Raw genomic sequence first — 14,767 nt, forward strand, 5'->3', positions numbered from 1 at the left:
CTTAATACAGTCCACATGGTAATGATGGGGCTTCCACTACCTCCCTTGCAGCTGTTCCACAGTTGAAAATCTCTTTGTTGGGAAAGTTTTCCTGGGTATTCAGCCTAAATGTTTTCCCTTATTTGTTCCTAGGTATGTGTACTTAATCTAGTCAAACCACTTCCTCTCCCTCTTTTGTGTGTTTACACCCATCCAATACTGGTAGCTACATCCTGTCTCCCCTTATGATGTCCTGCAAAATGCATTTATTTTACATCCCATGGATTCTGATCTTCTTTCCAAACAAATTCATTTGAAAAACAGCATCTTGTGCATCAAAATATTAGCTGTTACCTATAAGACCAGGGGTTTGTTTGTGGGATTGTGAAGGCTCTCTCCGGTAGCCTGGCAGGTGCAAAACTGGTGCAGTGGGGTGGGAACTACCTAGGGTCACACACCATCTCTTAAAGGTGTTTAACTGCTCCTTGCCTTGAGTATTTACAGCAGCTTTTCCAAAGGTTGGGAGAATATTTAGTGCAGGTCGACATTTCCTAAGCTGTGGGTGAATGTCGGCCGGATTTCACCATAGTCCCTGCGCAACAGTTTGTGCGGTCAGGGGTGCAGACAGCTTCTGCTCAAGCATTTTCTCTGTCAGAGGAGAGGCCTCTGTTGAAAGCTGCTGTTCTCACACGGATACCACCATTCTTCCCCTGCTTGAGCCTTGTTCATCTGAGAGTCCCTCAGAACTTGAGATGCTAGTTCAAGCGGAGCCTCGCTGCAGGGGGCCAAGTATTCGTCCTGTGTTCCAGTTAAGGAAACAAGCACAGGGTGCGGATGGGATTTGCTCATGGTCACTCAAGAAGTCTCTGGTGGAGCCGGACGCAGAACCCAGCAATCCTCCCACTACCCTAGGGCTGCTGGAACAAATTTTATAGTGGGGGTGCTGAAAGCCGCTGAACCAAACTATAAGCCTTGTGTATAACAGAAACCAATTCAAGTTTGGGGGAGTGGCAGCACCCTTAGTTCCAGCACCTGTGCCCTCCCCTGCTGAAACCACCAGCCCCATACGCACAATGCCACTTTCAGCACCAATTGCCCCTGGACAGCTCTGCAGCCTCTAGAACAGGCAGCGGAACCTTACACAGCGGGCCCTTGTTTCTCCTCGGGCCCTCCTCAGGGACGCACCCCGTGGCCCGGGGGGGCGGGCATTTTCCTGGCACAACTGGTAGGCGAGGCCAGAGGCGCTGATTGACGTCCCCTCCAGCCAGTGAGAAACGGCGGTTGCTCTCAGGGCGTTCCCAGCAGCCAATCACAGGTGAACGTCTCCGGAAAGGGTGGGACCTCAGGGTTTGGGGCTTGCCCGGGCGTGGAGCCGGCCAAGGATCCCGAAGGTAAGGGAGGAGGGACCGTCCCGGAACCCGGGGGTGCTGGGGGACAAGGCCCGGGGGGAGGGGAGCAGTGGGGGCACCTGGGGGGATGGGACGTGGAGCGGGAGGCGGGGGGGGGGGTTAGAGGGGAGGACAGGCGGGGGGGGGGGGTTGGGAGCCTGGCATGAGGCCCTGGGTGGGAGCCTGGGGACGGGTCATGAGAGGGTCGAGGAGCCCTGGGCCTCCTGGGAGTCAGAGACAAGCGGGGGCGGGTGGCCACGGAGTCACGGTGCTGGCTGAGCCTGGCGCCAGGGACCAAGGGGCTGGTTTGGGGGGATGGGGATGGGGAGGACAGGGGCCGCGCTGCCGCCTGGATGCAAAAGGAGGCGACTTTATCCTGCGACGGCCCAGCTCTGTGAGGAGGGTGGGATTTTCTCCCACATCCCAAGGCTGGCAGGGCCATACTTTGCGGGGGGCGGGGGGGGTGTGATGGTGCAGTGACCCAACAGCACTATGCTCTGAGGGGGCAGCAAAGCTACGTGGAGCGTAGCCCCCCCCCCCCATCCCCCCAAGTAAGGGACTAGCCGCAGCTGCTAGAAAATGCAGCTGCGGTTCCAACCCTCATGTCTTGGGTCAGTATTTTTGATTCCCTAGGAACGCAGGAGCTACCAACCTCTGTCAGAAGGCTGTTCAATCTAAATTTGCCGTGCCCAGTCGAATTTGATAGGGCTGTCGTATGAGCTATAGGCATTAATAACCTTCCCAAATATTTTCAGGGATCCCAGCATGGTCTTGTTTATATGACAAAATAGCGTGATCAAAACGTCATATCGACTTTGTCCTAGAGATCAAAGGATTTACAAAGGGCAAACTTGGTTCGTCAGTGTCCCTTTTTTCAAGTCAATAAAACATGACTTTGGCATTAAAACAGTCTTTGGGTCTGGTACAATGTTATAATGCAACAATTTTGTTCCAGGAGAAATTATCTACAAAATGGTAATTCTCCTCTGCTATTAGAACCATGCAGCTCAGAAAGGAAAACACTGCCACCCCCTCAAGGAAATCTGTAGCCCAAAGGTTTTTTGTTTTCAATCTCATTTGCTGGTCCAGTAACCAGTTATCCAATTATCTACCTTGTCCATTATTGCTTTGAGCATCGGTGTGGCTATGAACATTTTGTCTTTGTTCATTAGAGTGAAATATACTGTGGTTCAGACTGCTGAGTGCTCCCGGCCGTATGGAACTCTTTACCTTTGTGTCACAGCAGTAAGAACCTCTCAACGTGCCATTGATTTGACTTTGTAAATTAGTTCAGTGTAATAGCTAAGGGAAACGGGCTAGAATCTTAGCTGTACTTTTGCCTAATTTCTAAATCTTGAGGGAAACATCATTGATGATAGTATACCTGTAAAAAATGTTTAATCTTAATTTAACCCATTTCTTCTTTTAAAGTGCTTTGTGGAATACAAATTGCACCCTGGCTGCATATGCCATATGGGGGGAAAACTTTTATGTTTCAGAGTAAATTGTTTATAATGATCCAGGGATCTTGAGTTTTACATCTTTGTCTTTTGTGAAGCTACCATCTGTTTGTTCTTTCACCCACTCTGTTGTTGCTCTGAATGAGAAAATAAAGAATAAATACTGAATTTCTGCCAAGAGCTTCCCTTTAAAGGGCATACTACAGATGGTTTAGGCTTGGTTTAGATTTTTGCTAGGCAAAAATAATCGTATTTCAAAACCTAATAATATACATGATTTCAGGATTGTTTATTCATTTAATTTAAAACTGGCTTTTTAAATAGTTCAGCCATTCACCTGCAGAATTGGCCGCCCAACCGTTGCGGCAGGATTTTCAGCCCAACCATAGCGAGGTTGCAGTTTGGGCGTAAGAAACGGAAACTGACCCAGCTCAGTGAAATTTAAAAAGAGACCCACATAAATGGTGAAAGTGGATTTTAAAAAGTGTAATTTCAACAACATAAGGTACCCACACCATAGATGAAGTAATATTCTTCCAAGGTGGCTTGAATTAAAGCCCGAATCCTGCAGCTGGATTTTGATGGGTGCAAAGTTCTGCCCCTGTGGCTCCGATTGCAGGATTGCAACCTGCATTTTCTGCGTTTTACCATGCCTGGGTCTCTCAGATTGTGCCACCTGAGGCTGCCTCTATTCAGTACGAAAGAGCCGGTGGCGCTTTTTACAGGGTCATGAGTTTGCCCTGTGTCCTAACTTTGAAAATTTCCCTTTTCTCTGCTTACCTCCTTAGCCCCATTTGTGCAGGCTAGCTATTTGGTTCCCTCCACTCTAGAGATGGCTGCGTGTTAGTGGTGAGTGACGTAATTCCTGTATGTAAACTGAAATGCAAGTTTGGGATGAAAGGTGCTCTATTGCATGCTCTAACTATTTATTTACATAGGCAAATATCATTTGTCTTGCTCCTTTCCACAGCTAGCGAGCTCAGGAACATGATTCTCTGGACACTGGTTTTTGCTGTTTAAATGCTGATATAACAATTACAGTAACTATTTGAAGGACCCCAGCAAACTCATTTTTCAGAGTTCCTGGCAGGGGACATTCTCCAGGGAGACAAGATGAATATCAAAGCAGTCAAAGTTCTGTGTCTGCTGGGGGTCTTTTTCCTCATGCTGCTCGGGTCCCTCCTGCCTGTCAAGATAATAGAAGCAGATTATGAGAAAGCTCATCGCTCCAGAAAGGTCATTGCCCTCTGCAATTCCTTCGGAGGAGGGGTCTTCCTGGCCACCTGCTTCAACGCCTTGCTCCCCGCCGTACGAGAAAAGGTAGCTGTGGGCAAACTCGTTGGGGTTTTGTTTTGCAGCTGTAATGACTCCAGATAGTCCCTTCTGTTCTGACACGGGGATTTGGGAGTGTCCTCTGCTTTGAGATGATATTGCTTTGAAGATGTTGTCCGATATGATAACAGTGCCACAGGCCAGGGCTTCCCAGCATGTTCAGGAAGCTACCACTTTATCAGACCAAACCCTCTGCTCTGCAAGCTGGTGCCACATAGGGGCTTCTCCTAATCCCAGTGCTACAAGGGCACAAGCCTGGGCTGCCCTTAACCCCAGACTCATCATTGTGAGACTAGGCAGTGCCAGCTTCATTGCATATTAAAGTGTACACCATTAAACAGAAGCCATGGGAACCCCAGGAAGAGGCTGATCCTTAAAGCAAGGTGGAGGATCCTAGAGACCCAGTAACAGAAGCCTGATGTACCCTGGCGGATGCCCATGGTTGGGTACCTGCTGTGGTTCCAGTCTTTACATTGAAAACGTTTAAAGCTTAGGGAGAAGTCCCCCATATTATTTTGAATGGTGAAAGATGCAGCCAGTTTCACTGCAGATTCCTTTCCCTTTGTTCCAGCTTCAAGAAGTTCTCAAGCTTGGGAAGGTGACCGCAGACTACCCCCTGGCTGAGACCATCATGCTGGTGGGCTTCTTTATGACTGTCTTTGTGGAGCAGCTCATCCTGACCTTTCGGAAGGAGAAGCCTTCCTTCATCGACCTGGAGACCTTCAACGCCGGCTCAGATGTCGGGAGTGACTCAGAATATGAGAGCCCCTTCATAGCATCTTCCAGAGGGCGCACGCTTTACCATGAGCATGGCCACCACTCCCACAGCCATGGCTTGAACGTCCAGGAGCTTTCCCAATCCAGCCCCTTGCGGCTCTTCAGCCTGGTGTTTGCCTTGTCTGCCCACTCCATCTTTGAGGGCCTGGCCCTGGGCCTACAGGAGGAAGGAAACAAAGTCATGAGTCTGTTCCTGGGCGTGGCCATCCATGAGACACTGGTGGCTGTGGCACTGGGTATCAGCATGGCCAAGATCTCATTAACACTGAAGGACGCTGCCAAGCTAGCACTTACCGTGAGTTTGATGATTCCTTTGGGTATTGGGATCGGCATGGGCATTGAGAGCGCCCAGAACTTGGCCAGCAGTGTGGCTTCTGTGCTCTTACAGGGCATTGCTGCTGGAACTTTCTTGTTTGTCACCTTCTTTGAGATCCTGGCAAAGGAACTGGAAGATAAGAATGATCGCTTGCTGAAGGTCCTCTTCCTGGTCTTGGGCTACACGACCTTGGCGTTGCTTGTCTTTTTCAAGTGGTGAAGGCTGGACTGACGGACAGTAAACCCCGATTCCTCCCTGTTGTAAATGGTGCCGAGAACAAGACCCCTTTCCAGCCAAGTAGGGACGCTGAGGAACATCACAGTCTGGGGGGTGTTTACGCATCGACCTGGCAAAAGGGGTGCACAGAAAATAAGATTGGGGAGTGTCCAGAAAGAGGTTTCATGTGGCATTGGAACGATGGGTTGTGGCGTTGGTGTGGAGATTGTTGGCGGTCATGGTGAAGTAACTGGTTGTAACATTACCTCCGAAGGGACCTTGTCTGCTGTGCATTCTGCTGTTTGTCTAGAGATCCCACCCCACAGCACAGGGTAACCTGACTTTATATTCTGTCGCTCCTGCCTTCAGTCTCTGGGCTCCAAGGAGGTGAAAAGTAACGGAGAAATCAAACTGAAAGCAGGCTGGGGTAATGGATCGCAAAACAGCACTAAGCTGCTTGTGCCAGTTTAGTTTTGAGAAGAAACCTGGTTGGTGTTAATAACTGCCAAAAATATCAACTGTTCTGGGATACAACAAATGTCTTTTAGGTGAGATTTGAGCCAGGATCCTCTGCTGGCAGAAATTCTGTTAAGCCACAAAAGGTCCATTGGGTTGGTATTGTTCCTGAGAGATTAATCAAAGCAACAGGCCAGAGTCCTTTTTACCCCCATGTGTCGTGTTCCATCACTGTTGTCTGGCTCTTCATTGCACAGTCACGGATGTGAATCTCTAGGAGTTTGGGTAACGATCACTTTGAAAAACTTAGCATTAAAATCCAAAATCCTTTCCAGAGCATCCAGGGAGCTCTGGCCTCATGGTCTTGAGTTTGTAACAAACTGATGTTTGCAATTTCCAGAACACAGAATTAGGGCATTCCAACTGTCTGAGGTGGATTTTGGTTTGTGGGGGACTCACCCTTGGATGGATCCAAAATGACTCTCCCAAAGCCATGTCTTCTTTGTGCTAACATGTTTGCTTCTCTCTTATACTGGCAACTCTGTCCCGTATGGTGACTGATGAGGACCAACTGATGGTGTCTGGCAACCAATATTTTAATTGCTACAGAACACCAAAGTTAATTAATCTTACTTGGAAGAAATGGGGAGGAGCTAATTATAGGCCTCAGGTGACCCCAGTTAGCAAGGGCCAGTTAAAATACAGTTTGGCGTGATGTGCCAATTTGGTTCCCAAATACAGAATTGCTGGCAGGTGGCATTGTAAACGTTCTCTCTCGTAGCTAGCCACCGCATAGAGGTTTGCCTCCAGCGCAGCAGTCACAACCTACCCTGCTGCTTCTATCGCTCGCCCTTCATTCTGGCCTCTTCAGGGCTTTGATGGCAAGACAGGCATAGTGTCCATAATGACTTGGAGATTTCTGCATGTAAAAACATTCAATCAGATATGAAAACTACACAACAGCTGTAGAACACGAGTGGCGAGGGAGTATACTTGGGGGTCTTTGATGCTGTGAGATAGGATAGATTGTATTCTTTCCTGCTCTCCCACACCACCTTAGTATCAGGGAATCTATCAGTTTGGTTTGGATCTTGAATCATAGACTATCAGGGTTGGAAGGGACCTCAGGAGGTCATCTAGTCCCCAAAGCAGGAACAATCCCCAATTTTTGCCCCAGATCCCTAAATGGCCCCCTGAAGGATTGAACTCACAACCATGGGTTTAGCAGGCCAATGCTCAGACCACTGAGCTATCCCTCCCCCCAAATCGTCCTCACTGCTGGAGTGACTGAGACCGGGGGAATGAGTCTAGAAGTTCTGAGTTCAATTCTGGCTCTGCCATAGAAGCCCTGAGTGACCTTGGCTAGGTCTTTCCCCCTCTGTGAAAAGGGGCTGATGATATTTATCCTGCCTCCTGGGAGTGTTGTGAGAATTAGCCAGTTCATGTCCTGGCTGTGGAAGTGCTGAGTATTATCACTAGAAAGGGGGTGCGCGTGCGGTGACAATGGACCCCAACATGTTTGATGTGGGCTTTAATGTGCAACTAGGTAGGCCACGGGCAGTTCACAGGGGATTGGTTTAATGTTGTTCATTTTGTAAATCAAAGGTGGGATGGGTATTGCTGCTGATTAATTGCTGCTTTTCTAAAGCTGGTCTGCGTCTGGCTGCAGACCCTTTTGTCCTGCATTGGCTCCATCCTGCAGGTAGGTGGCCAGAAGATTTGAGCACCTCCAAGACAGTGGAAGTGGGCGGTGTCTGAGTGCCCGGGTTTTCACTTGCCCATTTGTTCAAGAGCATTTTGTTTTCCTCCACTTCCACATTCAGGATCCTCCCCCATCCTCAAACCCTTCAGCTGGCCAGGCAGGGCTGATATTACCACTGGATCTCAATGTGTGAGCGGCAGTCTCTATCAGACTGTCACATGTACAGGCCTGTCATTTCTCTAATGCTCTGACTTTGACTGGGGCGGTGTATTTTGGGGTGACATGAACTGGAGAAGCGAGGTGCAGAAGAGTTGGATCTCCCTTCTGTCATCAGCTCTTTCCTGTAAGAGGAGCCAAAATCCCAAGGTGCTATCCAGATTTGCATCTCTCCTGTGGCAAACCACAGCCACTGGTAATGGCTGCCTCTTTACTGGAGCTCCCATGCGCCTCTGCCAGTGCTTGTAGGACACCCTGGTATTTGCTGAATGCTAATCAGAGCAAGGTAGGAGATGGAGTGCCTCCCTGTAAGTGATCCACAGCCTGAAGGATGCTCTCAAGCTAAATCAATAGCCAAGGCTTATCCCAACAAAGCTCCAGTGACTTGCAGGAACGTGCCTACCTCAGTCCAAACCAGGAATAGATTTCCTGGCCCAGAAAGATGCACTTGCTCAGTGGTACTTCTGAGTTAAGGGCCCTTCTCTGCAGAGTTTGTCCGAAGGAAGGAGCGAGAGTCCAGGTTTCCTTATCTGGGAAGTTAGCAGCATCTTCTGTCAGCATCCTTTCCCCACCCTGCTACTGCTGAGTGGGTGCCTGGCTCAGACCTGCAGGAAGCCTCTTCAGGAGTGCAGGCCAAATTGCTTACTCTCTGCTGGGACGCACAGGAAAGCTGCCCCATGGCTCTGGGGCAGCCAGTCAGTGCTGCAGGTTTCTTTCCATGGAACGTGGCTTTGATTTCATTTTGACATTCTCGTAACAAGATCACAGGACAGATTGCTGGTCTTTATGGACAGGGAGCTGCAAGGTCCAGCCCAGGCGCTGCACCGTGCTGAAATCCTCCCAGTCACATCAGGTGGTAGAAGGGCCTTTGCAGCCGTTTACATTGACCGAGTTAAACTGGCGTAGGCGAGGGGTCATTCAGCTCCTCTAACTGAATGTCAAGCACATAAATACCATGTAAAGGAAGGGCTCCTCCTTTCCAGCATGTGGTGAGTGGTGCAGACCTGCACATGGATCACATCCAGCCCCCTGGGATGATGTTTGGTCTGCCGAGGTTTGAACATGTTCTAGCTACCACTCAGCCTGCAGATTCTTGTATCAAGAATGTCTATACTGCCATTTCTAGCCCCGCAAGCCAGAGTCAATTGACCCAGGCTCGGTGCCTTGGCCCTGCGGGTTTTTCTTTGCAGTGTAGACATACCCCATGACACAAAAAGAGACAATGGCCAAACTTAAAACTAGTCCTTGTAACAAGGAGAAATAACTGGCTTTAGTGCAGTTGCCTTCCCAACCCAGACTAGAAAGAATGGTGAAAGCTCAGGGAACTCGAGTGGCTATGAAAATGGCACTCCCACTTTGAGCGACCTTTTTCGTCTCTCTCGTAAACGCTGGGTTTCTCCAAAGGGGCGTCCATTCAGGACTAGTGCTATGGTTAGAGAGAGCAAACCTGTTAGGTAATAGAAACATCCCCTTGGCAGGGCAGAAGGTGTGTCCTCCAATCAGATATCCCATTTTCACCTTCTATTAAAGGCCAAGTGACCTGTACCACTTTGGTGTAGATTTCAGTTTCAAAATAGCTTATTTTACAAGCGTAGGTCCCGATTCTGCAGTCGGATCTACACAGAGGGACCCTGCACTAGCACAAGTCTCATCAGAAAATCAGCCATGACGAAGGGAGAAACAATTGAGTACACTATGGGGCATGATGAAGTTGTGATTGTTGTCTGTGTTGTGTGTCCATGTGATTGTTGGTTCTCAGATGCACTGACTGACCCTGCTTACCCTGCCTCTGAACCATATTTCATTGTGGTCTGAGGTAATGTGTTTTTCAGCTAGACAAATGCAATGAATTGAATAGAATAGAAGCGAAAATCCGTCAGCTGCTCTGAGTTTAAGACAGCCCATTAGCAAGGAGGGTGCCATGGGAAGTGAATTTTTGAGCATACTGGGGTTCTTCAGTGCTTGAGTCACATCCTAAAAGGATACGTGTGAATGTGGGCATGGTGCTGTGGCTGCCACATGCAGACTCCTCCTAAGAGGAAGACGCAGTCCCTGGTGATTTTTTTTAACCAAGGGCTGGGCAGACACATCTGCAGCCTTTATAAATGGCCGGGGGGGCAGGGTTGTAAATAGGAATGCTGGTGTCAGTATAAATATCTAAAATGGGACAGATCTGAATGTCCGTTAACATGGGTTAGAAAATCAGAGGCTATCTGGATTTAAATGAGTATTTAACCACTGGGCCTTGTTGGGTATTTTAGACTGTAGTTCTCTGACCTTCTGCGGATCCCTTTGTAAGGGGGAGGATCTTTTGTTGGCCCATCTGCCCTCCTGGCATCCAAGTCCCCCTCCCTGATCCTGACTGTCCCCTTCTGTGGCTCTGTCCGGAGAGATGTGTCTGTCTCCTAGCTGAGGGGTTGGGGTTAAAATCCTAATGCCAAAGCAGACAACCCTAGCTACAAGATTTTTTTAAAAGAACTCTGTGGTGTCCCAGGGGCATCTGCTCAGGATGGGCAAATCTGAGTGTACCCCAAGCTATTAGCAAAGGGCTAAAGGCATTTTCAGATTGTTTGGACACCACACACCCCCCAGTAGCGAGAGTGGACTGATACAGCTTAAAATACTCCTGTGGGGGTTGCTCTTGTGCAAGAGATTGTGCTCACAGAAGAGGAAAGTGTACCCCTCAAGGGAACTGAAAGTCCCCCTGGTATGGACTGAGGTTTGGCACAGGACGCAGTCCCAACCCTCAACACATCGTCCTAGCAGGATTGATTGTACTTGTTAATATTCCTGCAGAAGGACCCGTTAGAGCCAGGCCTGGGGCGAGTGCTGGTCATTCATCATTCTTGGGTTCCAGGGTTCCAGCTGGCCTGATGGAAGGGGCGAGCCCTTTGCAATCAAGGCAGGTTTCTGTTTTGATAGACTTTGGGATTTAACACCTTAAGAGCCACAAACTTGGCACATTTTGCAGATGGATCAGGGACTGTCTCAGGTCAGACCTTTTCCTGTTAATCTGCTGTGCTCCAGAATGATCCACCCATGTGTGTGATGAGAATATTTATTTAACTGCGCGGGCAACTTGCGGTTATTATTTGTACAGTTGTTGTTTTGTTTAGAAATGCAGAAAGCTGACAACTGCTCCCAATAAACACTATGTTCTTTTCTTGATTTGTTTCATTCACTTGTTTAGTTCTTAATGTTTCTGGGCTGCTCTGCCTGTGACACCATGGCCCAGTCTGCTTCTCCGGATGCTTCCCCATGACGTACACGTGGTGTGCATTTAGCTTGTGGGTAAGGGGCCCCGATACAGCCAGAGCCTTCCATGCCGTGATCCAGTTCCAGATTTACACCCTGGGCCTGGCTAACTGTAAAAGCCATTTGGGTCAGTTCAGACCTGATTTCTGTGGAGTTGTCTGCTTATTTCCAGTAGGAATTTGGCTTATGGGGGCCAACTGCTCGTTGTCTTGCACAGGCAGTTATACCTATGCTCTGTGGGTGCATAAGGCCCCCATTCTCATCTGGGGGGTTGGTTTTGCAGGTCTGCACTGGCATGACTGTCCCAGGCACAGGGCAGGGGGAATTGACTCACAAAGTCTAGTTGAGTAAACCGAAAAGCAGCTAGGACTGTTGCAGACAGGGTTGTTACGTATTTGTGTTCTGGTAGTGCCTAGCGAACCTAGTCATGCTGTGCTAGGTGCTGTACAGACACAAAGCAAAAGACGGGCTCTGTCCCAAAGTGCTGACAGCCCAAGTATAGTTGTTGGGAAATATTCGCCCACTAGATCAGGAGTGGGAGCAAACCTCATCATCTCTACGCTTGATCTCAGCCACCAGGCCAATGGAGATACCCCGTGGAATCTCTGACATGCTTCACCCAGTGGGGTTCACCAAAGACAATACAGCCCGCAGGAGTCCTTCCGGCTGGAACCTTGGAGTGAAAAGAATGAGAGGAGGAAGAGCCCAGTATCCGTTAAAACGATGGAGGAGCCTTGATTTCTTTTTTTAATGAGTAACAGTTCAGCTCCTTCCACGCCAAGGGGCCGAGGAATTGTTCCGTACATGCTGCAGCTGGGCAGTGAGGGGGTGGGTTTATTATGCACCTAGGAAAGCCCCGTCTTGGCCCTGAATCATTGGTAGAGGAAGAGTCTGTCTCCCCCAGGGGGTCACTGCCTAACATCCCTTGTAATCAGGGTGGGAAGCATCGTGTTCGCAGCAGGATCCTGTCACTTGCATCTCCAGGGAGGAGTCTCCCGAGAATGCGGCGACCCCTCCCTGCTGTCTCTGTGCTGTTACTCGCTTGTGTTTCTCAATGGGATTCGTGCTGACAGCTGCGTGGGAGCCGCACTCATTCAGCGACGGCCAGGCTCCTCCGCTGGCAGCTATTAATAGCAGCTGCAGATTTTAATTGCTGTTGTGCCAGCATTCACATGAGTCATCCCACCTCCGGCTCCCACACAGGGATTCGCAGAGAGGCGCTGAGCGGCCTGGCAATCCCAGTCCACCGGGATCAGAACTGTGGGCCCTCAGCAGAACAAGACCTGCCTTTGCACTCTCCTTCTAGTTCTTTCTCAGTTCTTTCCCTGCTTCATTCATGAAGAGAGACTAGAGCCTCCTCCAGCCGGATTGATCTCAGGGCCATTTTAAAGTCTTTCTGAGTTTTGAACAGATTTTTTAAAAATGGAGACTGGAAAATCCTCTCCGAGGCAAAGAAGGTGCGGGAGGCTGGGGGCAGCTTGCTGCACAGCTGGGCCAGCTTAGGGGTGGCCAATCTTCCAGGCTGCTGAGCTGGCTCCTTTCGGCAGCACTTACCCTTGTCCCTGAAGCTGAATGCAAATGAGGGGCAGACGGTTTCACTTAGATGACCTTGTTCAGATTGAAAGCTTTTGGGGCCAGCTTTGTCCTGTGTTTGTACAGTGCCTAGCACAGTGGGCTCCTAGTCCATGACTCATAATTAATAATCCCCTTGCTTTCTCGGATGGGTCTGCCAGCAAGGTTATGTCTTTAGTACTCCTATCCAGTGAGAGGATGAAGGCCACCCAGTAATTTGTATGATGATAACAGTGTCTATTAACCTCCCACCTGGGACGGGTTTGAAGCAGGGCCCAAGAGGCAAGATATTGCACTGGGTAGCCTGGGCCAAGAGATCTCAAGGAGCCAAGACAGTGATCTAAGGATGCTGCTTGGCATAAACTGGGGCGGGTATATGCAGTGGCTTTGGCCTGGGACCTCGGCGCAAGATTGGGCCAGCAAAGGGTAGAACGGTGGGTGTTTAATTAAAATCTGAAGATAATTGAGAGGCAGCAGTTTTTTTATAAACAGTATGACAGGAAATACTTTTTTATGCCATGTTCAAGTAGCTGGTGGAACTCATTGCCACAGGATTGTGCTGAAGCCTGGAGCTGAGCAGGATCCAAGAGAACGTTTTGATGGAGAATGAGAGCAGCCAGAGTTACAACAGTAAGAGGTATTTGTTTAATTAAAAAAAAAAAAAAGCTTGGAAGGACTCAAACGCCCCCCCCACCCCCGCCCCCATTCCTCCCCACTTCCGGACATCCCTTCTTAACTATAACCCAGTAGCAGCTGTAAAGACCTTGCATGTAGAAAGAGGCAGCCCCGGTCCAAAAAGTTTTATTGTCTGAATAGACAAAAGATGGAAGGAGAAACAGAGGGAAGTGACTACCACTGACCTGCTGACAGACTTTATGCAAGAGGTCAGACTAGAACTCGGGTCTCCTACCTACTAGACTATGCTGCCAGCAACTCTGCTCCCTGTAAAATGAGGCAGAGAACCCAGCCCCTCCACAGCACCTGCAAACCTTTCTGCTCCTGATGAGGCTTGTAGCGCACAGCCTGAGACAGCACTAGTGTGTTGGTTGTCACCCGCGTGCCATGTGAGGATGCTTTCTCCCAGGTGTCACCCGGGCTGTGTCAAGAGTGGCCAGATGATGTGATGCTGTGAGACGTCGTTGGCAAAGTTCCATACATGCTGGCCATACATAATTTGCATATATTTACAGACTTAAAGACCTACCCCCATAACGTCTGTGTGACCTTCCCCTGCAACGTCAGAGACATTGGCCTGTTGGTGATTGGGGGCAATACACCAATACATTAATAGGAGTATTGGGATCAAATGAAGTGACATGTCCAGTGAGTATAAATCAGCCCAGCTCTATTGATGTCAGCAGAACTGCATCCATTGGGGGAGGTTTAGATTGGATATTAGGAAAAACTTTTTCACTAAGAGGGTGGTGAAACACTGGAATGCGTTACCTAGGGAGGTGGTAGAATCTCCTTCCTTAGAGGTTTTTAAGGTCAGGCTTGACAAAGCCCTGGCTGGGATGATTTAACTGGGAATTGGTCCTGCTTCAAGCAGGGGGTTGGACTAGATGACCTTCTGGGGTCCCTTCCAACCCTGATATTCTATGATTCTATGATTCATTGACACCAGCTGAGGATTGGCCCAACACAGGCAGGCTATCCGGAAAAACTTCCTAGCACTGACCTTCATTAGACTGTGCAATGACCACCACCCCCCCAGGAGAAGTGGGGGGAAATCCATTGCTTGGGACTTTTAAACCTAGACTGGACAACACGCTAGAAAGGGTCCTGGAGAGAGCCATTCTACAGTGGCCAGAATCCCACTACTTGACTCTTCTCAGGGGCTTTTCCTGGGTAAATCTCAAAACACTTCACACAGGAAGTTAAGTGTCCTCTCCATTTTACAGGGAAACTGAGGCACGGGAGGCTGGGTCAGAATTCCTGCCTCCCTTTGACTCCTTTAAGAGTCCCGGCTAAAGTGACTCACCAAGGCTTGTGGCAGAGACAGGGATAGAACCTGGTCTCCTGACCCTTACTCCAGCCGCATTTGCCACTAGGCCATCCTGCCCAGAGCACTTTTTAACCTCTGACTTCTCTGAAGGTT

At 49.2% G+C, this 14,767-nt stretch overlaps 1 protein-coding gene across 3 annotated transcripts; it reads left to right on the plus strand.

Annotated features, from left to right (window-relative positions):
- The first annotated feature begins 1,289 nt into the window (after window positions 1-1,289).
- On the plus strand, window positions 1,290-11,005 carry SLC39A3 (solute carrier family 39 member 3). Of its 3 annotated transcripts, none has more exons than XM_073323899.1 (4): window positions 1,290-1,370; window positions 3,616-3,676; window positions 3,798-4,147; window positions 4,731-11,005. In XM_073323899.1, the coding sequence occupies exons 3-4, from the start codon at window positions 3,941-3,943 to the stop codon at window positions 5,469-5,471; spliced, it is 948 nt and encodes a 315-aa protein (XP_073180000.1). In that variant the 5' UTR covers window positions 1,290-1,370; window positions 3,616-3,676; window positions 3,798-3,940; the 3' UTR covers window positions 5,472-11,005. The 3 variants fall into 3 exon arrangements, with proteins under 3 accessions (XP_073180000.1, XP_073180001.1, XP_073179999.1); XM_073323898.2 differs by lacking the exon at window positions 1,290-1,370 and adding an exon at window positions 1,678-2,612; XM_073323900.1 differs by lacking the exon at window positions 3,616-3,676 and having other exon boundaries at window positions 1,304-1,370.
- The last annotated feature ends 3,762 nt before the right edge of the window (window positions 11,006-14,767 follow it).

Source organism: Lepidochelys kempii, chromosome 25 (assembly GCF_965140285.1).
Source record: "Lepidochelys kempii isolate rLepKem1 chromosome 25, rLepKem1.hap1, whole genome shotgun sequence".
Lineage (NCBI taxonomy): Eukaryota > Metazoa > Chordata > Testudines > Cheloniidae > Lepidochelys > Lepidochelys kempii.

Coding starts and splice junctions, on each gene's coding strand:
- SLC39A3 (XM_073323899.1), top strand. CDS start 3,941: ATGAATATCAAAGCAGTCAAAGTTCTGTGTCTGCTGGGGGTCTTTTTC. Junction 4,148..4,730: donor TCCCCGCCGTACGAGAAAAG/GTAGCTGTGGGC, acceptor CCTTTGTTCCAG/CTTCAAGAAGTTCTCAAGCT.